The following is a 26308-nucleotide window of genomic DNA, read 5'->3' as shown; positions in this document are numbered from 1 at the left end:
AGGAATGCCCAGAGGTTAAGAGGATGTGTCAGAACACGGCACAGTTTGAGGCCATCAAGGACTCTGGTTTTTACTCCAAAAGAAATGGGGAGCTATCGGGAGGTTTTGAGAGAAAGATCTGACTTAGATTTTTAAATAATCACACAACTGCCCTGCTAGGATTAGACTGTAGGGGGAAGACACTAGACTGCAGTCGTGGAAGCAGGGAGACCTGTTCAGAGGCTTTTTACAGTGATCATGAGATGGCTTCTACTATCATGGTAGCAAGGGAGGTGTGTTAAGTGGTGAAAGTCGGGATGTGTTTGAAGATAGAGTCAACAGACTCTCCTGATGGCTTAGATGTGAGATGTGAAGGAAGGAAAGAAGCCAGGCCCAAACTCCAAAGGTCTTGGCTTCAGTAAACGGAAGGATGGCGTTGCTGTTTGAGATGAAGAAGCTGTAGGAAGATTAGATTTCAGGGGGGAAATCAGGAATTCCATTTTGGACACATTGACCTTGAGATGTAGAGCAGATGCAAAGAAAATGTTGAGAAAGCTGTCAGATATGAGTCTGGAGTTCAGGGGACTTGTCTGGCTGGCAATAAACCTTTCCTCTTCTGATTTGGTCTCATAACTTTCAATAACATATAATGCCACATAATGCTGATGACTACCAAATACATATGTATTTGTTGGAATCACATTATGTTGGAATCAAGGCAGATTGTGGGGCCTTCCCTGGTGGCGCAGTGGTTAAGAATCCGCCTGCCAATGCAAGGGACACAGGTTCCATCCCTGGTCTGGGAAGATCCCACATGCCGTGGAGCAACAATGCTCGTGCGTCACAACGACTGATCCTGCGCTCTAGAGCCCGTGCTCCAGAAGAGAAGCCACCGCAACAGAGAGTAGCCCCCGCTCGCCGCCGCAACTAGAGAAAGCCCTCGCGCAGCAACAAAGACCCCAACAAAGACCCAACACAGCCAAGTAAATAAATTTATTTAAAAAACAGGCAGATTGTGGTAGTATGGTTGTATTGCCAGGGTGTCTGGGGCTGCCTCTTTGTCTCTGATCATAGAATATGCATGATCTTAGTCCCAGTGCTCGGGTCTCTCCGCACCTCAGACATCATTGCTCTGAATCCCTACCCAGCAAACTGAGGCTCATTCCTTATCAGCTTTACTGAATCTTTTTTTTTTTATACATATATATATTTTTTAATTTATTTAATTAATTTATTTATTCATTTTTGGCTGCATTGGGTCTTTTGCTGCTGCGCGTGGGCTTTCTCTGGTTGCGGCGAGCGGGGGCTACTCTTCGTTGCGGTGCGTGGGCTTCTCACTGCAGTGGCTTCTCTTGTTGTGGAGCACGGGCTCTAGGTGCGCGGGCTTCAGTAGTTGCGGCACGTGGGCTCAGTAGTTGTGGCTCGCGGGCTCTAGAGCGCAGGCTCAGTAATTGTGGCACACGGGCTTAGTTGCAGTCTTCCCAGACCAGGGATCGAACCCATGTCCCCTGCATTGGCAGGCGGATTCTTAACCACTGCGCCACCAGGGAAGCCCCTACTGAGTCTTATAATCTGGCAAACTACAGAAACAAATTTGAATCAACTTCTAAAATCCATACCTGGGGCTCTTCCCTCCATGCCACCTGCCAGTCTTTGACAAGGCTATCTTTCAAAGACACATTTTCTTTGCTTTCTCATCCCCTTTCTAGGCATTTAAATTTCTCTCTAACTTCCCTGGGCCCACTTGATTTCAGTAGCAGGAACCTCAGTGCTGAGAGACTGAAATATTAGGGAAAATCCTCACCTAAGACTTTCTGGCTCCAGCTACCAGGTGTATTTTGCCCTCTGTCGTCAACTAATTCTTAATTGCTCCATCCAGGTTAAAGGGAATTCTAAGGTCCTTGCAGTCCTAAACTTTTCTCTTTCTCAATTCAGTTCAACTTATACTCATCTTTGAATGTCTCCAGGTCTGAATAACAGTGGTCTAGCGAGGAGAGAAAAGGCATGCTCCCAACTAGCTGTACCAGGGCGACACCCCCCCAGAAACGCACGCCGCCCGGGAAGCTCAGGTCTGGACTTAGAGCCAAGCTTTGTCCTTGGACCAGGCGCTCTCCTCTGTCGGCTTCCCAGAGCGCGGGGGCCTTCCGGCGGCGGCCCCCTCCTCCGTGGGCGGGGCCTACCGCTCCCGCTCCCGCCTCCCCGGCTGCGCGCGGCTGCGGGCTGCGGTCACGTGAGCGCGGCGCGGCGGGGGAGGGGCCCTGATTTCCGGGCGGCGGAAGGAGACGCCGCCGCGTGAAGACGAGGAGATTTTAAAACACGCTCCGGGACCGAAAGCCTGAGGCTGGTGGCGCACGCCGTCGCCCCGTGGGCTCCTCCTCGGACGCTCTCTCCACCTGCCTCCGTGTCCCGGTCCCGACCGGGCCCTCAGGTGAGCTGCCGCCGCCGGTCTGGCCGGGCCCTCTCCGGGGCGTGGGACGGCAGGCGGAATGGCTCGTGGGGCCGTCGCCCCCCGGTCCGCGGCCCAGGCGGGCAGGGCCGGCTGGGGCCAGTCTGCGCCCCTGCAGAGCCGGGCCTCGGAGCGGAGAGGGGCTGTGCGGGGGCGGGGCGCCCCGCGGGCTTTTGAAGCGCCTCAAGTGACTGGGCGGGGCGGGTTCGCGCGGTTTCGGGTCTAGGAGACTTTTAGGCCGGGGTACGTTGATTGGACCCCGCTTCCCCGACTGTGGTCCTGACCACCGTCCCCGGAAGGAGCAGGAAAGATAGTTTCTTAAAACCGCGGGGTGTTCACTTCTGGGTTGCGGGACCAAAGTCTGGGGGTGGGGATGCGCAGCCGTCTCCTAATCGGCGCTCTCGCCGTCCAGGTGTGGACGGTTAAGCGATCAGTATGAAACCGGTTCCGTCCATCGGTCCTCTCGAGTCGCCCCAGTCTGTGGTATTTGTTTTTTGGGTAGTCTGGTGCCTCCAATTGGCCCCCTAGGTAGAATTTGGAGGAACTCGTGAGCGTAAAGGGTTGGAGAGGAAATTACCATAGGCCGAGTACAGTGTGCTTTCTTGATTCTTTTTTTGGCAAGGGAAAGAAGTTGGAAATCAGGGGAAGGTAATGAGGTGGCAGACAAACTAGCTGGGATTCGGTTCGGTCGAAATCCTGTTAGGCTAGAATCTCCCTTTTGTTGAAATTAGAAGGCCTGCAGCTGGAGTTTATGAAATTCAGTTTTAAAGCTTTTGAGGCGCACCTGGTCTAGTGATGTGAGAGCTCAGCCTCTTGAGGCTGGACCTCCTATCTTCTTATTCGATACCAGCTACTATAAAAGTGGCTTAGTCGGACTGTTTGATTTGCTGTACTACGAAAAATCTTTATTTTAAGCGAAAATAACATAAGTTGCTGTAGAACTTTTAATTCCTAGTATAAAAATGTTCTCTGTGTACCATGAAAATAATCTTACTAGCTTGAAGAGTCATGAAGGGGCGATAAGCCCACTTTTCCTAACGGAGGGAGAACGGTAGAGTGATTAATACAAAGTGGTGGGTAATATGGCATAAGCTTGACAGTAGACTGTATGTTGGACACTGATCAGATAGTTAGTGACTAAAGATAGCACAGGGAATTGGGGGGTGGAGGGTTAATTGATCGATTTTTCTGAATGTCTTGTTCCATTTATTTTCATCTCTGGTACCAGCTAGTAATAAAATTGTAGGGAAAACTCACAAAATGTGCTTGCTTAATTAACAGAGACCAGGTGAGTATTAGGGCCTTAGTTTTTACTTACTCATTTTTTACACTAGAATAACTAGAGGTGTGGGTGGGATGAAAATTTAGTATTGGGATAAATAAAGCAAGCCATTTTGCCACCTTTTTCCAATCCTCACCTGAGTTCCAGTATATATAACATAAAGTTGGTTTTGCAGAGTTCAGTCTTGTTTATGAATCCCTCTTCAACTCCTTAATAAGGGACTGACAAACCTTTCTGAGCTATGTCTTTAAAATGGTTTTAGTACCACCTTCTTCACATGGTCTTGTGAGAATTGAAAGCTGTTGTGCATCTAATATTATGCTTGGTATTTACTGGTCCTGAGACTAAGAAAATATACATGTTTGTGCTTATAGCATATCTGTAAGTGTGCCAGGCACAGTTCTGAGTGTTTTACAGATATGAGCTCATTTGCTCCTCATTCATCCTACCTCATAACAACTGTATGAGGTAAGCATTATTATTATCCCTGTCTTGTAGATAAAAACTGAGGCACGGTGGTTAACGATGGCTAGAAAGTGGGAGAGTCTGGTTAAGAACCTAGTCACTCTGAGTCTTGAATCTGCTCTTAACCTGTGTAGCCAAACCCTAGATCACGGGGCTCTAATGTAGTAAAACCTTGCAATCATGTGAATTTGGATATAATGTCATAGGTGATTGGCTTCTGGATTCCTAGAATTTGAGCTGTCTGGTCTTGCACCAGCCATTTTATTAATCTCACAATAATGCAAACCTTCATTTTAGTCAAATTTTTTGGACTCCCATGTGTAGCATTGTAACTTAAAAAAAATAGCTAGGGATAGGATAATTATGACAGATCAGGAGAAGTTTTATTTATTCCAGAGATACCTACTGCAGTGGGTGTACAGTGCAAGGCAGAATTCATTATTTTTGTAGTGTGTGGAAAAGGCTTCAAGAAGCGCTGAGCTAGTTCCAGGTATAGGAGGCTCTTTTGTAGATAGAGGTTAGTTTGTGGAAAAATAAAGCTGGAGAGGAAGTTAGGAAGGACCGAATACATCAAGCCAAGGTGTTTTTACTGTAAGCGAGTAGAAGGAGCAGCTGAAAGCTCCTGAGCTTTGGTCAGATCTGTGTTTAGAAAGAGTCCCGTGGTGATTCTCTACCAAATGGACCATGGGGTAGACACTAGAGACAAGGCAAGGATTCTGGTGGGGGAACTGTTAACAGTCTTGGGTAGAGATAAAGGACTTAAGAAGGGGCCTGGGAATGGGTAGGAGGCACAGATCAAAGATTTTGTGTGTAATTGGGATGATTTGGATGTAAGTTGAAAGAATGTGGTGAAGAGGGGGAAGTGCAGGATGACAGGGTTATACCTGAGTTATTTATTATAATAGTGGCCTAGCTGGTCTTTGTTCCTTATTCCTTTGTTACACTATATTTGCTTTTATACTGATTTTTCTCCTGCTTTTTTGTTTACTGTTTATATCTAGTCTGAACTTTTCCTGGTGTTCACAATGCTGGTACTTTCATTTTTGCCTATACCAGGCTTATCCCTACTCCTGATCCATACTGTTTTCCTTGCTCATGAAATGCTCATTAACTGTCCTTGATGCATATCTGAATCTTACCCATTTTCAAGCACCCAGCTTAGGTTCATGAAACTTTTCCTAACTATTACAGGCTGCATTAAATAATAACATTGGTTTTCAGACTTTGTTTTGCTAGGGTTTCTTGGGGGCTTCTGGGGGCCAGGAGCTTCCCCGCACGTGCAAGGTGTATCTATAGCAACTCTGTGCTGCCTCCCCCTCATCCTACGGGCACAAAAAATTTTTCAGAAGTTTTTTTTTTTTTATTGAAGTATATATATTAATTGAAGTATACAAAAGTTTTCTATTTAGCACATTGCCCAACCAAAGGTCCTGTTTAGAACATTGCTTGACAAAAGATTCCATGGCCAAAAATATCTCTTGACTAAACTGATTTTTTTTTTTTTTTACTTCATAAAGGTAATTTATCTTTGTCTTTATTGATTGTTTTTAAATTAATTCTTTCATCATAGCACTCAAGAATGACCAAAAAAAGAAAACGCCAAGATGATTTTCAAAAAGTAAAACTAAAAGTTGGTAAAAAGAAGCCCAGGTTAGAAAATGCCACTGTTACAAACTTTAAAACGAAGACTATACATTTGCCTGACCAACTCAAAGAGGATGGAACACTTCCAACAAACAACAGAAAACTTAACATTAAGGTAAATCGTAAATATTATTTTGATAAAGTAGTATTTTCCTTGAAATCATCTAGGATGTTATATTTTTGTGAAAAGTTGTTTTAACTCTTAGGGTTTATTAATGGCTAAAGCTTGGAGTTTATCTGTAACCCAAATCTGATGTTGCCACTGCAGCTTTCCCACTTCCTCCAGAAAGACTTGCTCAGCTAAAGTCAAAGTGATTTCTCCCTTTTATATTTATTTGATGATTTAATATGTCATCTGGAAATCATTTCTGTATTTAACTTTTTGATGCATCAAGTTTTTGATGTGACAGTTTTTTAGCTGTTTTTATAGCACATTAAGATAGGATCCTGTCTCATCCATTTTTGAACCCTTATAGTATGTAGTTTATTCCAGACTCATAGTGAGTGTGTGAAGTTAATTGAAATTTGAGCAGTGGTTTTGCTTAAAAATTTAACAGTTTTATTGAAATGTAATTTACACAAAATAAAATTTATCATTTTAGAGTGGACAGTTCAGTGGTTTTTAATGTATTTACATTGTTATGCTACTATCACAATAATCCAGTTTCAGAACATTTTTGTCACTTCAGAAAGAAACCTTATACCTATTAGAAGTCATTCTCCATTCCTTCCCCCCACTAGACAGACACTGATGTATCTGTAAAGATTTGCTTATTCTAGACAATTCATATAAATGGAATCATACGAAATGTGGTCTGTTATTACTGGTCTTTCACTTAGCATGTTTTTGAGGTTCATCTGTGTTGTAGCATGTATCAGAACAGTACTTCATTCCTTTGTATTGTCAGATAGTATTCCACTGCAGGGCTATGTCATATTTTTTCACTCATCAGTTGATGGGCATTTGGTTGTTCCCACTTTTTGACTCTTATGAATAATGCTGTTATGAACATTTGTGAACAAATCTTTGTGACAATATACATTTTCTAGTTTTGCTTTTTAATCTCTGAAGGTTAAATAATGTCAAAAGGTATTTGAAGTTATTGTTTATTTACAGATTATATAAATTATTCCACAAATAAAATTGCCAATTGTTGTACTCTGATTAAAATACACAGACACCCTGAAAGACCACTTAAAATAGGTAGAATATAGGTATAAATACATATTTGGTACATAGTAGGTCTTTAAGTGGTGGTGATGATTGCTGTCATTTTAAATGATAGTGTGCCTAATCCTGCGTAGTTTCAAAAAGAGAAAATTCTGACTGAAAGTTATTATGCTTTTATTAAGCTAAAGCTATGCTAAAGATAAAACTTTCTGATCTTAACAAAAGCTTCATTTTTCTAAAAGTAACATTTAGAAATACTTACCAAAGCAGTCTCCAACCCCCCACCCCCACTGGAGTGTCAGTTTATTAGCATAGTTTTAGTTAGCATGCTTATTTGAAAACGATATAATGTGTATGTATATGTATATACCTAAAGCTTGTGTTTTTATTTTTATTTATAGGATTTGTTGTCACAGATGCATCACTACAATGCTGGGGTTAAACAAAGTGCTCTTCTTGGACTTAAAGACCTTTTGTCTCAATACCCATTTATAATTGATGCACACCTTTCAAACATATTAAGTGAAGTGACTGCTGTGTTTACAGATAAAGATGCTAATGTACGATTAGCAGCAGTTCAACTTCTTCAATTCCTGGCCCCCAAAATACGAGCTGAACAAATTTCTCCATTTTTTCCTTTGGTAAGTGCCCATCTCTCTAGTGCCATGACTCACATTACTGAAGGAATTCAGGAGGACTCTTTAAAAGTTTTGGACATTCTGCTGGAACAGTACCCAGCTCTAATTACTGGCCGTAGCAGTATATTGCTTAAGAATTTTGTAGAACTTATTTCTCATCAGCAGCTGTCCAAAGGACTGGTAAATAGAGACAGATCCCAGTCCTGGATACTTTCTGTAAATCCTAATCGGAGACTCACTTCTCAGCAGTGGAGGCTGAAAGTCTTAGTGAGACTCAGTAAATTCCTTCAGGCCTTGGCAGATGGATCCAGTAGGGTGAGAGAAAGTGAAGGACTTCAGGAACAAAAAGAAAATCCCCATGCCACTAGCAACTCCATTTTTATCAACTGGAAGGAACATGCCAACGACCAGCAACACATCCAGGTTTATGAAAATGGGGGTTCACAGCCAAATGTCAGTTCACAGTTCAGGCTACGGTAAGAAGGATTTCAGTTATGTCCACACTCAGTTTTCCTATATTGAATTATAACTGCTGACCGTTGATGGCTAATGGTGGGAAGACATGCAGTTGTCTTCTGTAGTTTCATATAGTTACTCATAATTTGATTTTATTTACTGATGGGAGGAGTCATTTCAAAGTATATTAATTTACTCATTTGTAGCAAAGCCTAATGAAAAGTAAAAAATTATAGTCTTTTGGCTTTGTCTTCTTAGAATTCTGTTTTTCTTCCTAGTGTTGATCAATGTAATTATCAATTCATGGTGCTTCATTTTGCTGGTACTTTATATTTTAAGGTTTAAATTAAGAAAGGAATAATATTTTTTAATTAAATTAAAAAATTTTTTTATTCTTACCTTTCCTTGTTAGGTACCTGGTTGGAGGACTAGGCAGTGTGGATGAAGGCCTGTCATCTACTGAAAACCTGAAAGGATTTATTGAGATAATAATTCCATTGCTAATTGAGTGCTGGATTGAAGCTGTGCCTCCACAACTAGCTGCTTCTGTTGGAAATGGTATAGAACGAGAACCTCTGCAGGTTATGCAGCAAGTTCTTAACATTATTTCCCTTCTGTGGAAACTCTCTAAACAGCATGATGAGACCCATAAATTGGTGAGAACTAATAGGTTCTTTATTTTCTGAGTAATGCCTTTTATCATGACAAATTAGAAATCAGCATATTACTACTAATTGGTTATGCATTTTCCAAAAAATTCCCAGGGTTTAACTGTAAACTTATTTCTTACATTTGCTCAAAACTACAAATTAAAACAGTTTTGCGAGTTTATTATCTGTATGTTTAAATTTTTAAGCGAAATGCATAACTGTGCTTGATTTCATTTGTTTTTATTAGCTGTAATTCACAATAGTGTTACAATGTATTGTTTATGGCAGGTTGATTATGTAGGAACATTCTAGTTTCTGGAGACCTCTTACAGGATTTAAAAAGTGACTTATTAAGTAGTCTCTTCCAGTTTGTGCCATGTTACCAAGTTTATGGTAAGAAATGGACCAAACTGAAGATCTCATAATCAACCCTGAGAAGTTTTTAAACTACTACGTTTTAGGGAAGAAGCTACACACAGATTTGCTTAGTGTATGCTTTTTTGTTTTTTCTTGATAAAGGATGTAAGATCAGAAAACATTTCTTAAAGTTACCTTTACTGTAGGTAAGCTGTAGTTGTAGGTATGGTGTGAGTGAAGTTAACCTAAGTAATTCCAAGTCGTAGGACAGTTTCTTGCTAGAAAGCTGATAGCAAAGACATATTTCTTGATGCGTAAATTTATCTCCTATTTGGGGAGAATTGAGTGTTGGTGGCTTTTTTAAATTGTTATGTTGTAGTGAATATAATATATAGTGCATGGAGCAAGTAAGGAAGAACAAGCTCTAAGATTAATTGGTGCTGGATTAATGTGGTTAATCTTAAAAAGGGTAGCTGCAGGACCAATATTGAAGCTTGAAGCATCTGTTTTACAGAAGAGTTTCTGCAAGGACTTGACAAGGCAGGTTTGAATCCTTGAAGTTGCCTGCATACGTCTGAAACTGGCAAGGCAGTTTTTTAGTTTTATTTAGTTCTTTTTATTTCATTCAAGCTCACGAGTTAGTAAGACACATAAAATAGACTGGGGTAAATTGTAATAGTATTTCATAATCTTGAAAAGCATTACAGAATTGTACTAAGGTGTGTGTTTCTTTTAAGAGCTTACTCTATCACTATTAACCCATTACCCATCATTCTGTAGGGATGTTTTATGAATTGCTTTCTCAGATAGGATGGCATTTTGTTGATTACAATTTTGAGCCTGTTTTATGATTTATTGCATAAATTGGCAAAGTGATCATGGTTAGGGGTATTGTATATGATTTTATGAAAGTGAAGCTTGTTCTCCTTTATGGCAATTAATCTGTGATCGTAGGCTAGTTACAGTAATAATGCATGAAGCTTCTTAGAAAATATATATATTATTTGGAGTCTTGAATGGCTGTATTTTCATCTGAAAGGCTAAGATAAGAAGTAAAAGTAATGATATTCAGTGTGATCTTAAGTACTAGGCTTTCTTTCATTTTTGGAAAGCTGAAAAATAAAATTCCAGGCATTTTGGTGTTTGTTTTTTCATGGGCACTGGTTAATGTTTATTATTGCTTTAGTAATAGTATTTGTAATTAGAATGGTAGGACTAAAGGCAAAATCATTAATTGTGCTAGTTTTGGATCATCTACTGTCATTCAGATGATACTGACAAAGGATCTAAACACTGCCTTAATTTTAAGGATATTTAAAGTAGCTATATTCAGAGCTATTCTGTGGTATTATAACATGACTATATTTATTAGCAGTCCATTAACATAGGATACTAAATTCAGAAGACTGGTTTGCCTAGACTGTTGAAGGTTATATAGAGTACTGAATTGGGATACTGTATAAAACTGAAATAAACCGAGGTGGTTAATTCAAATAGGAATAGTATTTAAAAGCATCCACTGGTAGAATTCGCTGATTTACCCTGGCAAATTTGTTATTTCGAACTATAATAACTAGATAAGGTAAGATCTATTATCTTAGAGACAAAGTATAAGTATGTATGTTAGTTATATCAGGTGACATTAAAATGCACGTTAGTTTATTTTTTTTTTTTACCATTCCCACTGTTAGTTCCTCTCTCTCATTCACCTTCAGTTATAGCTTAGTAGTTAAGGTATTGGGTGACCTGTAACAGCTCAAACTTTAGGAGGAATGAAATGGCATTCCTTGGTCTTAAATTCTAATTATGTACCACAGGCTGAATTGTAGCTCTTTTCTCTCAGAAAATGTGTAGGTTTTCTATTGATAAATTGGCGTCTGTATTAGGTGCAACCTTAGGGTCACTGACCACTTACTTTTAGGTTTTGCTAAATGCATGTAGTGTGTTTGTATTTTGCTGCAAAGTTGAGAAATTTCATTTTTATCCAAGTAGTATTCTTTTAAACCTTTTTAGGAATTTGAAATCTTTCATCTTTGCTTTGAAAAGAAATCTCAAGTTACATTAAATCTTATTTGCAGTGGTTGAGTACTCAGATCCTTACTGAGGTTGCTTATTTCTGATATACTGTGTGTATCCTTAATATATAGCTAGTTTTAAAAATGAAATACAATTTAACATTAACTTTTTAATTAACTTTGGTTTTTGGTGTCCTGTATTAATAGCTTCAGGTCAGTATTATAATTTTACACTGTAGAAATTTTGTTGTGTCTTAGCTTTGTATTTTAATGCTTGCTACTTTTTGTCCAAATGTTTCATTATTGTTGTCTTTTTACCATGAAGATTAGAATTTGTGAAGAAAAGTTAGATGCAATCATGTGTCAAAGATTTATTGAGCATGTATAAATGTGGGTCTTTAATTAAAATTCAGTTCCTCAGTAAACACTAGCCACATTTCAGGTGCTCAGTAGCTTCAGGTGGCAGTGGCTACTGTACTGGACAGCATAGATACAGAACAACTCCATCATTGCAGAAAGGTCTTTTGAATAGCACTGCTCTGCAGTGTGCCAGGTTCTGTTCTAGGCTCTGGGAATACAGAGATGAACATGACTGACAAGGTGAGTACTTAGCTCTTGGTAGGGTTGATGGATGGTAAACAAATAGGTGATGTTGTTACTAGGAATAAAGATGCAAGTGGGGTAAAGGGAGAACATATGATGGAACAGTGGGGGGGAGCTATTTTAAATAGGAGGTCAGGAAATGCTTTCTTGATATTTAAATGTCACTGAATGAAGTGAAGGACCAAGTCTTGTGAAGACCTGTGGGAAGGACGTTCTAGGCACAGGGAACAGCAAGTGAAAATCCCTGAAGTGAGAACAAATTTGACATATTTGAGGAATGGCAGGAAGTCCTGTGCAAGTGAGGTACTAGGAAAATGGTAGATGATGAGGGAGAAAAAGTGACAGTAGCCAGATCATATGGTACCCTGTGGTAAAGAGTTTGGATTTTAACCTGAGTGTGGTGAAAAGACATTGGAGGGTTTGAGCAGAGGAGTGGTATGATCTAAATTATGTTTATTTAACTTTAATATGTCAAATTTACAAATAAAACACTAATGAACTCCCACGTACTCACTATCCAGCTCTAGCAAAACTGGAGGCCAAACTCAGACCATTGATCCCATGGATGACTAGTCCTGCCCTGCATACACACCTATTTCCTTTATCCTTTCCTGTATTATTTTGAAGTGTGATTTATGTTTTAAAAGATCACCCTGGCTGCTATGTAGATTATTGTGTTTAGGGGGAGCAAGACGAAAAGCAAGGAGACCATTGGGAGGCTGTTATAGTAATCTAGGTAAGAGGTAATGGTGGCTTGGAGTAGAATGGTAGCTAGTGGTTGAAGTGATGAGAAACAGCTGGATTCTGATAAAGCCAACAAGACTGATGGTGTGCATAGTGAAGAAAAGAGGAGCAAGGGTGATCCCTATGTTACGCTTCAAATGACGGTGTGACTACCTGTGAGGAGAGTTCAGTTTATTCATTTTAAATTTAAGATGCCTGTTAGAAGTCCAAGAAAAGTTGTCAAGTACACATTTTTAGGTTGGGGAGAAGAGAAGAATCCAGTGAAGGTAACTAAGGAGATGTAGGGTGACTAGCTATTTTAGCACCTCAAGTCCCACAAGCCAAGCAGCGCCTCAGTCCCTGGCAAAATGGAATGATTGGTTCTGTGGATAGCAGGAAATAAGAGTGTTGTAATCTGAAATTAAGACAGTGTTTCAAGTAGGAGAAAATGATACATTGACGAATACTGCTGAGCAATTTTAGAGAAGTGCATTGCTTTGTGAAAGTGTTAAATACCTTTAATGGGCAATAGAATTGCTAGGGAATGGAGTTACAGTTAAGTGGAACACTAGGTTGAAGACTTTCTTGTATATTTTGTAAATATTAGTTCAGATTCAGAATTTTCTTAACTCTTATTTACTTTCTCCCTTTTTTCTCCTTTTTAAACAGATAAAATGCAAGTAAAAATAACTAAATAAAAGCACCAAAAAGATGAAAATTGGATGGCCTAACAGTTAATTCTGACTTTAAGATTTATTTACATATTGTATCATTAGCAGAACGTGTATTGTAATGGTAAATTTATAGTTGAATATTGACAAGTTGTTAGATTTCTGCTTAAAGTCTTATTTGTCATTTTAAGTTATTGTTTCTTATAGATTTTCTAATCTTTGCTTATTTTACTAGGAGTCATGGCTTCGAAAGAATTATCTTACTGATTTCAAACGCCATTTCATGAGTAATTTTCCATATGCCTTAAAAGAAATAACCAAGCACAGAAGGAAAGAGACAAACAAAAGGTACTGCCATTCTTTTCCACTGGTTAACCTAAAATTATCAGAAAATAATTAACCTTAAACTGGAACTTTCTATACTGTGAGGTGTTTTTGTCTAGATTTTGTCAAATAGAGATAAAAGCAGTAGTATGGCTGATCTTGAGCAAGTCACTTTAAGCCCTGGGACTTCCAATTTTACTTACTTTCATTTTTATTTTTTTAATCTTTAAAGTGAATGTTTTGTGCTAAATGAGTGTCAGGTATCAAATTATGTAGATATGAATTTAATAAAATTTGCCGAGGTGGGTGATTTATTTGTGAGAGGTACTATGTAATTATTGAATTTTTAGGTGAGAGAGTATCTTAAAGGTCATTAGTTCATTTGTACATGAGGAAACTGGTAATGAAACTAATATCAGTATCCTGAAGAAAGAGGGATAATTGGAGAAAAACAGTTCTCTTTTCTAAAATAAATTTATGGATTAGAAGATGGAGTTTAAAAAAAAATGTAAGCCTGGAAGTTATTTAAAATGTTTACCTCAAGTGAGAGCAGATAAATGTAAAAACAAATTGTCTAGTAAAATTTGACAAGCAGGGCTTCCCTGGTGGCGCAGTGGTTAAGAATCCGCCTGCCCATGTAGGGGACACGGGTTTGAGCCCTGGTCCGGGAAGATCCCACATGCCGCGGAGCAACTAAGCCCGTGCGCCACAACTACTGAGCCTGCGCTCTAGAACCTGTGTGCCGCAACTACTGAAGCCCGCGCACCTAGAGCCCATGCTCCGCAACAAGAGAAGCCACCGTAATAAAAAAGCCCTCGCACCGCAACGAAGAGTAGCTCCCGCTCACTGCATCTAGAGAAAGCCTGCGCACAGCAACGAAGAGCCAATGCAGCCAAAAATAAATAAGATAAAGAAATTAAAAAAAATAGTCTACAGGTTTCTTAAAAAAAAAAAAAATTGACAAACAGATACAAGCTAGAACACGAAAGGTGCAGTTCCCCACCATGAGCAAACACTTGAAGGGATCTTGAAGTCTGTCAGAAGGTTCTTAAATTTATCAAAAGAAAGAAACTATGTGGAGAATCAGGCTCATGGAGCAGAGTTCAGAGGATATGCTCAGAAGTGATAAGTCTAGTGGTAAGTCTATTGTAGGCAGATGAACTTTTCATTCATTCACTAAATAATTATTTTGGTTGCAAAGTATTATGACAGATAATCAGATGTCTTAAGGTAAACTCCTTGTTCTCTTAAGTGATTTCATAAATTGCTAAAATCGGTACAGAGTCTTAAAATTGATAAAAGTATGTGTCATGGTCTAGTCAGGAGATGGAAATCACACCAGTGATTTTAACAGAGAATTTAATACAAACAGTTTTTAACTAGGTATTAAAGAAGTGGAAAGACGAAAGGGAACAGTAAGGTATTGTGGAGGTAGCACCTACAGGAAGCGGCTACTGCCTCTAGATTGGGAGAACAAAGAGAAGAGGGGAAGAAGTTTGGAGGAAAGTCTGTCTGGAGCCAAAGCTCAGACCTCTAGGAAGGGGTTGGTGCTCAGCTGGTGCTAATGTCTTTGAGAGCACAAGAGGGGCCCTGTGGGGCAGGGGTCCAGGATTTGGCAACAGCGGTTCTGGCTGGCTGGTGCTGGTGTTTCTAGGGGCATGATGATGCTGGTTCTGTGTCAGAAAAACCACAAAGTGGAACCAACTGTGACTACTAGAATGAACTGCTGCTGGCTTCTAGAAGAGTTGTTGGGTTGCACTGGTGGCAAAGGGAAGCAAAAGTAGGACTAGGAAGCAAACAGAAAGGAAAGTGTCCCATTTTCCTCTTATAGCTTTCCAGTCTCTAGTACTCCCTTATTGGCAGAGCCTAACAAGAAGCCAGCTGTAAAGGAAAAAATGTGGCTCAGTTCCAGGATCACAAAGCAGAGTGTAGAAGGGTGGTTTTGAAGCTGAGAAACAATAATAGCTCAATAACTTGCAGGAGAAAAAGTGAATTTACATATTTAACACAAGGCGTATGTAAGTGTCATTAGGACTTTACAATTAAGAAGTGCTGTAGGAATTCATAGGAAGAGACATCCTTGTTAGGATAAACAGACAAAGCTGTGTTAGAGGGTAGTATTTGAGCATGGATATGATTTTAGCAGGCAGAAGTGAAGCAAGGGAGGATAGATTACACTAACTGGAGGAGATAGCATATGAGAAAGCTGTAGGGTTAGGTAATGGAGAACATGGGACCGATCTGGGTCAAATCTGGTTTCTGCTGTTGACTAGCCTTGATACTGAAAGTCATTTCTTGTCTCTGAACTTCATTTATCTTTCATCCTTGATCCTTTTGGCCTTGAAGACTATTGGTTGGATCAAAACCATGTTTTAGGAATATTAATTTAGAGTTTCTGGAGTTGGAGGGGACAGAGAATCAAATAGGGAGATACTTTGTTGAGCAAGTAGGTTGTTAGGGTTTGTTTCTTCCAGATACAATTTTCTTACTAAAGCAAAAGTTTTTAATCAGGTGTGTGGATAAGCTTCAGAATATCCTTGAACTCGTGAATAGAATTGTATGTGTGTATATTTTGTCCAGTAAGAGGTTTCAGATATAATTTTCATCAAAATGAGATTAAATAATGGTTAGGATGTTTGGAATTTGGTAGACCATTAAATGTAAGTAAATTATTCAAGAGTATATGGGTATACTGTCATTATTCACTTTACTGGACACTTAATATGTTTAAGGCAGTTACTATACCAGGTGCTGAGCATTTAGTGGAAAAGGAGATAGGTAAGCCAGTTCTCATGGAGTACAGTCTAGTGAGGGAGACTTTATTTCTATGATTCTTTTCAGTGACCAACTGTGAGAAGATCAGTGAAAAAGAATGTAGGGTAATGTAAGAGTATATGATAAGAAGCTGGTCCTACTCTTTCATGGGGGGAGTAGAGTCCTAGGGAATGCTGCCCTGATGAAGTGGTTTGTGCCAAGATACAAAAGGTGAAAAAAAGGATATGAAGAGGCCGAGGTGGTGAAATTGTGGAATTTTTAACAAAAGTGAATTGGCAGTATAATTTATTCTTCGTAAATTTCCCCAGTGATTTGTTTTTAGGGACCACAGGCTGCTATTGTATTGAGTTGGCCAAAATACTTCCATAAGGAAGTGCATTGAATATTTAGCAGATAGCCTGTGGAGGGCAACACGGGTTAAAGTTAGGGGAGCCAACAATGGTCTAGGCCAGTGGTCTTCATACTTACTCGTGTACTCCCAGTTAATATTTGACCTGATGTCTAAATTTTTTAAATCTTAGGTTGAAATGCAGAGTTACAAAGGATGTTAATTATTATTGTGGTAAAATATATATAATGTAAAATTTAGCATTTTAACCATTTTTAATTGTATAGTTGAGTGGCATTAAATACATTCCCATTGTTGTGCAACCATCACCACCATCCATCTCTGGAACTTTTTCATGTTCCCAAACTGAAACTCAGTACATGTTAAGCAGTAACTCCCCATGCTCCCCTTCCCCCAGCTCCTGGGAACCACTCTTCTACTTTTTTGCTTCTATTAATTTGACTTTTTTAGGTGCCTCTTGTCAGTAGAATCATACAATATTGTTTTGTGTCTGGCTTAATTTCTCTTACCATGATATCTCAAGGTTTATTCATGTTGTAGCACTACTAGCATTTCATTCCTTTTTTTTTTTTTTTAAGTGGAGTTTATTTTTTAGAGCAGTTTTAGATTCATAGTAAAATTGAACAGAAAGAATAAAGTTCTCATATACTGTACTCCTGCCCCCACAGATGCATAGCCTCCCTCGTTGTTGGCGTCCCACCCCACAGTTACATATGTGTTGTAATCTATGAACCTAAGTTGACGCATCATTAACACTCAAAGTCCATAGTTTATGTTAGGGTTCACTCTTGGTGTTGTACATGCTGTGAGTTTTGACAAATGTGTAATGACACGTACCCGCCATTATAGTATCATACATGATATTTTCACTGTCCTAAAAATCCTCTGTGCTTTGCCTATTCATCCTACCTTCCCCCATGTTTTTTTCATGGTTTGATAGCTCATTTCTTTTTAGTGCTAAATAATATTCCATTATATGGATGTGTTTATCCATTCACCTACTGAAGAACCTCTTGGTTGCTTCCACGTTTTCATTACTTTTTAAGGCTAAATCTTCCATTGTATGTATATATCATATTTTATCTATTCATCTGTCAATGGACATTTGGGTGGTTTCTACCTTTTGGCTATTTTGAATTATGCTGCTATGAATATTGGTCTCCAAATCCCTGCTTTCAATTTTTTTTGTGTGTATCAAAGGTTATAACTTTGGCATTACTGAAAATAGGGACATTTTAAAAATTCAGTGTAGTTGAGTGGTCTTTAAGAAAGCTTTCTTCTTGTACTCATCCTTTATTAGTTTATACGGTGATTATTCTAATGAGGTAATTCTAATATGTGCTGGGAACAGATAACAGCTAAGTCTTGCCTTTGGCTTACAAATCAGCTTGTGAGAGGGAAAAGTTCACTGCTGACTAGAGTAGCCTAATAGTTGGGAAGATTTTCCAGTGTGCTGGGAAAATTATTTTTTCAGAGGGATTGGAGAGCTTTGATTGATTTAGCAAGTTGAGATTAACTAAATGGTGGCTGGGTGGTTCGGAATCTATTGCAAAGTGTATTGGGAGAGGCTGATTTTCTCTTTATGGTAGTGATAGAAAGTTTCTTTTAGAAATACTTGTTTTTAAAAAGTGAGCTATATTAAAGAAACAGCGGGTAAATAATAGTTCAGACAGTATGTGAATGATTACATTTTAGAAAAATGTACTAACAAGTAGATTCTTTGTGGGAACCCGAGGATAGAATAAGCCCCAGAGAAAGACGGTGCAGTAGGAATTGAGCACAGTCGACCCTTGAACAGCTCTGGGGTTGGGGTGCTGACCCTCTGTGCAGTGGAAAATCCACATAGAACTTTACAGCCCTTCATATCCTTGGTTCCACATCCTCATATTCAACCAACTGGGGATTGTATAGTACTGTAGTTCGTATTTATTGAAAAAAATCTGTGTATAGGTGGTCTCACGCAGTTCAGATCCATGTTGTCCAAGGGTTAACTGTACTTAAGCTGAAATCAAAAGGAAATTGACTTGCAGTTTCATCTATAGAAGAAATCTGGGCTTCCTGTAATTGAACAGAAATGTTTGTTAAGGCTAAAAGAAAAGATCATCTGGGACAGTATAGAAGGTTACTTAGTACAAAGAAATTTGTTGAATGTATTGTACAAGCATACCTCGTTTTATTTTGTTTTGCTTCTTTGCCCTTGGCAGATAGTGCATAATTTTTTATAAATTGAAGGTTTGCGGCAACCCTGCATTGAGCAAGTCTGTTGGCGTCATTTTTCTAACAGCATTTGCTCACTTCATTCATGTCTCTCTGTCACATTTTGGTAATTCTTGGAATATTTCAAACTTTTTCATTATTATTATATTTGTTATAGTGATCTGTCATCAGTGATCTTTGATGTTACTACTGTGGCTCACTGAAGGCTCAGATGGTGGTTAGCATTTTTTACCAATAACGTATTTTTTAATTAAGGTATGTACATTTTTTTTAAAGCATGATGATGCTATTGCACATTTAATAGACCACAGGTGAGAAATTGCTGTAGTGCCATTTTTCTCCTTTCCTTTAAAGACTCTAATTGAATGTATGTTAGACCTGCTTACTGAATTTTCTACCTATTTCTCTTGTCTTTATCTCATATCTTCCAGGTTTTAATTTTTTAGTTTTGTTCAGTTGTATTCAAACATATATTTGTTGAATTTGTTTTCTGTTTTTATTTTTCAGTTTTAGACTTTCTGTGCAGTTATTCCAGCATCTTTTGTTGAAAAGACTATCCTTTCTCCATTGGGTTGCTTCTGCTCCTTTGTCTAAGATCATCAGTTGACTATACTTTGTAGGCCTATTTTAGAGCTGTTCCATTAACCTGTGTTTGTCTGTTCTTTCACCAATACTATGCTGTCTTGATTACTGTAGTTGTATAGTAAGTCTTGAAATTGAGTAGTATGAGTCCTCCTACTTTGTTCTGCTTCAGTTTTGGGTAGTCTAGGTTTTTGTCTTTCTGTATAAACTTTAGAATCAATTTGTCGATAACTACAAAATAACTTGCTGGGATTTTGATTGGAATTGCGTTGACTCTATAGATCTAGTTGGGAAAAATTGTTACTTTGGCTGCTGAGATGATGCAAAACTGGGATTAAGTTTTATGTAAGAGCTGTTTTTACTTCCAGTTCACCTTTACCCTGGAAGGGAGGCCCTTAAGGGTCCAGCTTGAAGTAGGGATAATATACGAAAGTCCCCATGTTTGGCAGGTCCTGGGCTTTGTTTAAGACTTTTCCCTGTGAGGCCTCTAAAAGGTTACTTCATTTTTCCAGCCTTTTCTTTGAAATTGGCAGTTGCCTTCAGGTCTTGCTTTATTTTAGATTTGGGGACCCAGTAAATGTTCATTATCTTGTTAGCTCTTGAATGCTTTTGAGTTGTTAAAAACTATTTCATCCAGCTTTTAAAGTTATTTTCAGGAAGGGGATTAGTTCTAATTACCTGCTGTGTCATTGAAAATGAGAGTTTCCCCAGTGGCCTGCCTCCCTTATAGAATTGGTGGTCGGTTTATTTAGACTTTAAAATTTTGTATAAATTATTGGAGGAGCAGGATGAATTCTCCCAAGTTTGCAGTGTCGACTGAGACCTTCCAGACAGTAATAGATTATGTTGCTTGAGGTAAACTTAGGTATATCTTGGAAAGCTCTCTACCTTTGTTGAAGAAATGTTGCAATTGAGTTTTTGTGTGGTCTAGTCAGTGTAAAATATGCCTTGGTTTTGGGTGCTGAGCAGTTTGGCAAAGAACCTACTGGTAATTTTGGATTTGTGGTATAGATTGCTAGTGGTCTGTCTCAGCTTTCATTCATTCTCCCCTCTCTTAGTGATGGAATTTCCAGTTTTTAGCTGGACATATGACTACACAAAATAAAAACTAGATTTCCTAACTTTCTTTGTAGTTAGGAGTGGTCACGTGGGTAATTTCTGTTTAAATAGCTCAGACTCCTCCCTCCAGTGTCAGACTTATACATTGAGTTGTTTGATGGCCGTCTCTGCCTGGATTTATACCAGAGACACTTTAAGCTCAACATGTTAAAAGTAGAATTTATTTACTGTATATTTGCTCCTCTCTGCTACTTCATCTCCATTTACCAGTCAGCAGTGCTAGAACCGTCGATTCTTCCAATCCTCATCATCCCAAAACTCACATACATGTATACATTTAACCAGACTTCAAATCCAGCTAATTTTTATTCTTCCTAAATGTCCCCCTTTCTCCCAGTCTGTACCAACATTGGTTCTTGCACTTGTCATGTCTTGCCTGTATTGCTCAAATAGACATACAACTGCTTCTTTGTTTAAAGTCTTGTAACTCTGATTTTTTCTTTTCCATCCGCAGAATTATCCATCTGAAACAACTTTTCAACCATGTTACTCCTGTGCCTGCAGAGTTGATTTTAGTGTCCTTAGCCTTCAACTCTTTGTTATCTGGTCCCATTTTACTTTCTTAGGCTCATTTGTCATTCCTAGCCCTACATTTGATCCCCTGATAGCACCAGATTTTTAAAATTTTCCTTCCCATGTATTTGTGGTTCCTTACTACTATGTCCTTGCATGCCTAATCCAGGATTAACTTTTTCTTTTAAAATAAGTTAGTTTGAGGTTTTAAAAAATTTAAATCAACTGTACATGTTTCTGAACATGAAAATAAATAGACTCTGCTGTTGAATACATTGTAGCCTGAAATAAGTATTTATATCCTAAGTTGCAAATTTTGTTTTTGTTAAGGTATTCTATTTGAAGTTTTTTTTTTTTGAAATTTCTTTGAAGCTTTGAAAGAAATGTGTTTTATTTGGCTAGAAAAAAGTGATTTTAATATGTGAGTCATAAAATTAAGTCGTTTCAGAATAGTGCTTATCTGGACCAGTCTCCTGTTTCACACATAAGGAAATTGTGGCCGGGAGAAATTAGTGATTCTGTTAAGTCAAACTGAGTTAGAAGCAAAATCAAGGTCTACTGTGACCTCCATCCTAATATAAGTATCTGCTTAAAGAAAATCTTCCAAGCGTGTTGAGGTTTTCAAGTCTTCTTACCTCCAAGTTACATCTAGGATTACCAGGCAGTGTTACAAGAGCCTGTACTTTTTGTGGGAATAGCAACTTGGGTAATGAACTGAACAATATGCATTCTTTATGCCTTAACAAGCCTCATTTCATAATGAATGGTTTATTTACAAAACAGTGGCTTTATATTCCCGCCTTCTTGGCAGTTTGTCCTAGGAGGAATATTTTTTGACCCACTGACAGATTATTTTAAGTATTCTAAGTGAAGCAGGCATGGTAGATATAACACTTAGAGATGTGTGTGTCTTTGTTTGTTTTTAGCATCAAGCATTGCACGATTCTCTCCAATAATGTAGATCATCTCTTACTGAATTTAACACTGTCTGATATCATGGTCTCCCTGGCAAATGCCTCAACTTTGCAGAAGGATTCCAATTGGATAGAAATGATAAGGAAATTTGTAACAGAGACCCTTGAAGATGGCTTTAGGCTAAATAGTAAGCAGCTGAACAGATTGCTTGGGGTCTCGTGGAGGTTAATGCAGATACAACCAAACAGAGGTAGGTGTTACTGCTTTGTCCTTATTTAAGAGGAGCTCTTATGCATGCTATTTAGAGTCTAGCTTTGAGTTGATGACTTTCAAACATTTCATGTAGTCAAGTTATTTACATTCAAGCCATGAAAGGTAGCTAGCATAATTATAAAGGAATATCTGCTTGAACACTGAAATCTTTTATGGCTCAGAGCATCCCTTTCTCAGTGGGTAGGTCCACTCTGAAGCTAATTGGTAGGATTTCTACTAGATTACAGAGTTGGAGTGAAAGGAGGTAGGTGTTATTAAGATGAAATGACAGTGAGCCTAATGATGAAGTACCCTCTTCTGATGTAATTTGACTAGAAATTGATGAATCCTGTTTATCTTTTTACCTTTCTTGTAACTTGAAGTTATGTTGCATTAAGTCAGTTTTTAGTGTGACTTACTAATTCTTTTCATTCAGAAACAGAGCTTTCCTGTTTGGTTTCCAGCTTATCCACCTTTCTAGTCTGGTTTTTGTCATCCCTGCCTAGGTTTGTTGTCTCTTAGGAAAATTTACACTGCAGTCTTTGGTTGGTTTGACTTTCATATTAGTCAGGCTATTACTGTAGGATTTTGACAGTAGTCATCAGTTTGTGTCTAAGGCCTGCTTTGTCATAGGAGCAAAGTAAAGTACTTTTGTGCTTTTTAGAAGAATTAAGGGGCTGTTGAAGAAACATTTTTGAATCATATGCAGTTTTTTTCTCTCTTTTTTTTAGAGGCTATGGAGTCTCTCATTAAGGCAGTTTATACATTGTATCAGCAGAGAGGCCTTCTCCTTCCAGTTCGGACTCTGTTACTGAAGTTTTTCAGTAAAATCTATCAAAAAGAAGAACTGAGATCTTACAGAATCAGGTAAAGTTTCCTTTGTTATTCTGCCTTTCTTTTTCTCACCAAGTTATTTTATAGTCTTTTTAAATAATAGACTAGATGGGGTGATTAAATCTTTGGAGAAATTCACTCTTTATATCCTATTTGGTTGCATTTAAGAAAAGAGAAGAAATTTAATTTTATAAAGAAGCATACATAATAGTGCCAGTAATCTTTATATGCATAACTGAGCAGATAAAAGTCTCTTTGAGCATATATTTCCACTTGTCCACTTAACAGCTAAAGGGCAGTTGGAACAACCTGTAGCAGCCTCAGCCTTTTCTTTTGCCTCCCATAAAAATTATGGAGGTTTAACAGCTGGTCCTTAGTGACATATTGAGACATACGGTATAAGAATGAGGGCAGTAGAAGAGGAGGTGTGAAATGGGTGAAGGGGATTAAAGAGGTACAAACTTAGTTATAAAGTAAATAAGCCACGGGGATGTAATATATAGCATAAGGAATAATAATACTGTAATAACTTTGTATGGGGATAAATGTTGACTTATCATTTGTAATGTATGCATATGTCAAATTATTATGTAGTATATACCTGAAACTAACATATAATACTGTATGTTAAAAATATTTCAGTAAATTTTTTTAAAATGAGGGCAGTAAAAGATGAGAAGGTTTCTGGTGTAGTTTGGTGCTACCAGCTGAAATAGACAACACAAAGGATAGAACTAAAGAATCAGGTTTTTGATACGATGAGTTTGAGGTTTATTTGGGATAGTCGGGAAGAGATGTTTGGGTGGAACATAGAGATTTGGGATACATAGGTGGTTGTTAGAATGTATTTGAGTCTTTACTGTAAGTCAGGTGCTTTTCTTAATTTCTCAATACTCATACTTTGAAGTGTAGGTACTATTGGCTTCTGTCTTAACAGAAGGAAATGGATGCTTAGGTTAAATAATCTGGTGAGTGTCATGCAACTAAGGGCAGTGGAACTGAGACTTAAGTTCAGGTCTGTCTGACTACAAAGGTCATGCTTAAGTCACTAAGGGGGACAGCAAAAGTGATTGCTGTTACCTGAGTAAGGAGACATTAGAGCATTAACAAGTATATAAAAGAACTGAAATATGAAATAACACAAGTTTGAAGTTATTTAATGTGGGGGCACCCTACGCTGAATGCATCAATGACTTAATATAGTGTAATAATTAATGCTAATTAGTATAAATAGTTCACCAAGAGTTAAGTAGTGTCTGTGTCCTTTAAGATAAAAATACAGTTTACATAGTGCCACAAATCACATGAACTTTAAATATAGTGGGTAAAACTTCAGAAACTGCTATAGCTGAATAAATGATGCCAGCCATCTTGTAGGCTCTCACATGTTTAAATAAGTAAATGTGGTGTTATTGGTAGATGATCTGTCACTTTGTGTGGTGTTTTAAGTTAAAAATATTCTTTGTTTAAATTTATTTCCCTTGTCTTTGAAAATTACACTTTATTTCATTCTTCCTTGGCCTTAGGTATCGTAGTAAAGTGTTATCCCGTTGGTTGGCTGGTTTACCATTGCAACTTGCTCATCTTGGCTCCCGAAACCCTGAGCTGTCAACACAGCTTATTGACATTATCCATACTGCTGCAGCACGAGCAAATAAAGAATTACTAAAAAGTTTACAAGTTACTGCTCTCCGAATCTATGGTAAGAGTTTTGTTTAATTATGTGAGTAACAATTGGTCTACCCCAATTTAGGAAAGATGTTTCAAAGGGGAGCTCTTTAGGTTTGCTTTTCCTTTACATTATTATAAATTAATTATACCATGGGAAAATTAACAAAACATCAAACAGTAAATTCATTTTCACTAGTATTATGTAAATTCATTTTCACTAGTATTATCTATTAGAATAGTTCTAGAAATTAATGGTTGTAGATGCTTCTTGCATTCTTTTTTTTTTTTTTTTTTTATGTATTTTTGTCTGCTTTGGGTCTTCGTTGCTGCGTGCGGGCTTTCTCTAGTTGCAGCAAGCGGGGGTTACTCTTCGTTGTGGTGTGCGGGCTTCTCTTGTTGTGGAGCGCAGGCTGTAGGCACGCAGGCTTCAGTAGTTGTGGCACTCGGGCTCAGTAGTTGTGGCTCGTGGGCTCTAGAGCGCAGGCTCGGTAGTTGTGGTGCGCGGGCTTAGTTGTTCCGCAGCATGTGGGATCTTCCCAGACCAGTGATTGAACCTGTGTCCCCTGCATTGGCAGGCGGATTCTTAACCACTGTGCCACCAGGGAAGCCCACTTCTTGCATTCTTAAATTGTCTTTTAAGCCACATGTTATTCACAAATTTAAAACTGATCAGGTATTTTTATAAAATTCCTTTGAAGCTTTAGTGGCAAATTTTACTTACTTAACATAATGAATATCTTGTATGACTTTCATCTATTAATAACTTTTTTTATTCATCACTGAAACTTTCATTTTTTAAGCAAAAATATCAATAAAGCATACTGGGATATATACATATATATATAATTTATATTTATTATTGGAATATAATTCATATACCATAAAATTTGCCATTTTACAATGTACAATTCTTTGATTTTTTTAACATAGTCCCATGATTGTGCAATAGTGTTCATTATCTAATTCCAGAATATTTTTATCACCCCAAAAAGAAACTGTACCATTAGTAGTCCCTCCCTACTTTATCCTTCCCCACATCCTGGCAACCACTAATCTTCTTTTCTGTCTCTGTGTATTTGCCTATTCTGGACATTTTTTATAGATGGAATTATACAATATGGGTCTTTTGAGTCTGGCTTCTTTCACTTAGTATACTGTTTTCAGGATTCATCTATGTTGTAGCATATATCAGTACTTTATTTCTTTTTAATGTTGAGTAGTATTCCATTGTGTGGATGTACCACTTATATTTATCCTTTCATTAGGTGATAGACATTGGTCTGTTTCCACCTTTTGTGGGTAATATTTTAAAATCTGTATTTTTCGGTATTGCTCATATGTGGGGTGGTGTGTGTGTGTACACAGATAGGTCTTTGGCTTTAAGTCCATATTGTGACTGTTTGGCAAAAGTGCTAGTTTTTTGCCATTTTGCTTTGTGTCCAATCCCGTTAACCCCATCATAGTTTTTATTTCAAATAACACATTTGAATGTTACGAAATTAATAGAGTGTTAAACATATCTTTAAATAATGATTGTATTCAGTGTTTTACTCTATACAATACCTTAAGCCATACATACATGCTTTGTGATAAAACTTTTTTCCATGTAATTGATGTATTAGAATTCAACATAACACAGTGAAAATAACCACTTAAT

At 38.1% G+C, this 26308-nt stretch overlaps 1 protein-coding gene across 2 annotated transcripts in view; it reads left to right on the top strand.

The window, feature by feature from the left end:
- The first annotated feature begins 2214 nt into the window (after window positions 1-2214).
- TEX10 (testis expressed 10) overlaps window positions 2215-26308 on the top strand; it is a 60951-nt gene continuing 36857 nt past the window's right edge. Inside the window, exons 1-9 of one of the 2 annotated variants that reach the window (XM_036854594.1) lie at window positions 2231-2407; window positions 5743-5931; window positions 7389-7628; window positions 7917-8101; window positions 8494-8737; window positions 13336-13448; window positions 21906-22144; window positions 22878-23013; window positions 24507-24682. In XM_036854594.1, coding sequence (XP_036710489.1) covers window positions 5752-5931; window positions 7389-7628; window positions 7917-8101; window positions 8494-8737; window positions 13336-13448; window positions 21906-22144; window positions 22878-23013; window positions 24507-24682 — 1513 coding nt within the window. In that variant the 5' untranslated portion in view covers window positions 2231-2407; window positions 5743-5751. Of the gene's footprint in view, window positions 2408-5742; window positions 5932-7388; window positions 8102-8493; window positions 8738-13335; window positions 13449-21905; window positions 22145-22877; window positions 23014-24506; window positions 24683-26308 lie in introns of both variants that reach the window. The other variant, XM_036854593.1, reaches the window with a different exon arrangement.

The sequence above is a fragment of the Balaenoptera musculus genome, chromosome 6, assembly GCF_009873245.2.
Source record: "Balaenoptera musculus isolate JJ_BM4_2016_0621 chromosome 6, mBalMus1.pri.v3, whole genome shotgun sequence".
Lineage (NCBI taxonomy): Eukaryota > Metazoa > Chordata > Mammalia > Artiodactyla > Balaenopteridae > Balaenoptera > Balaenoptera musculus.
This window is presented reverse-complemented; position numbering and strand designations above follow the sequence as displayed.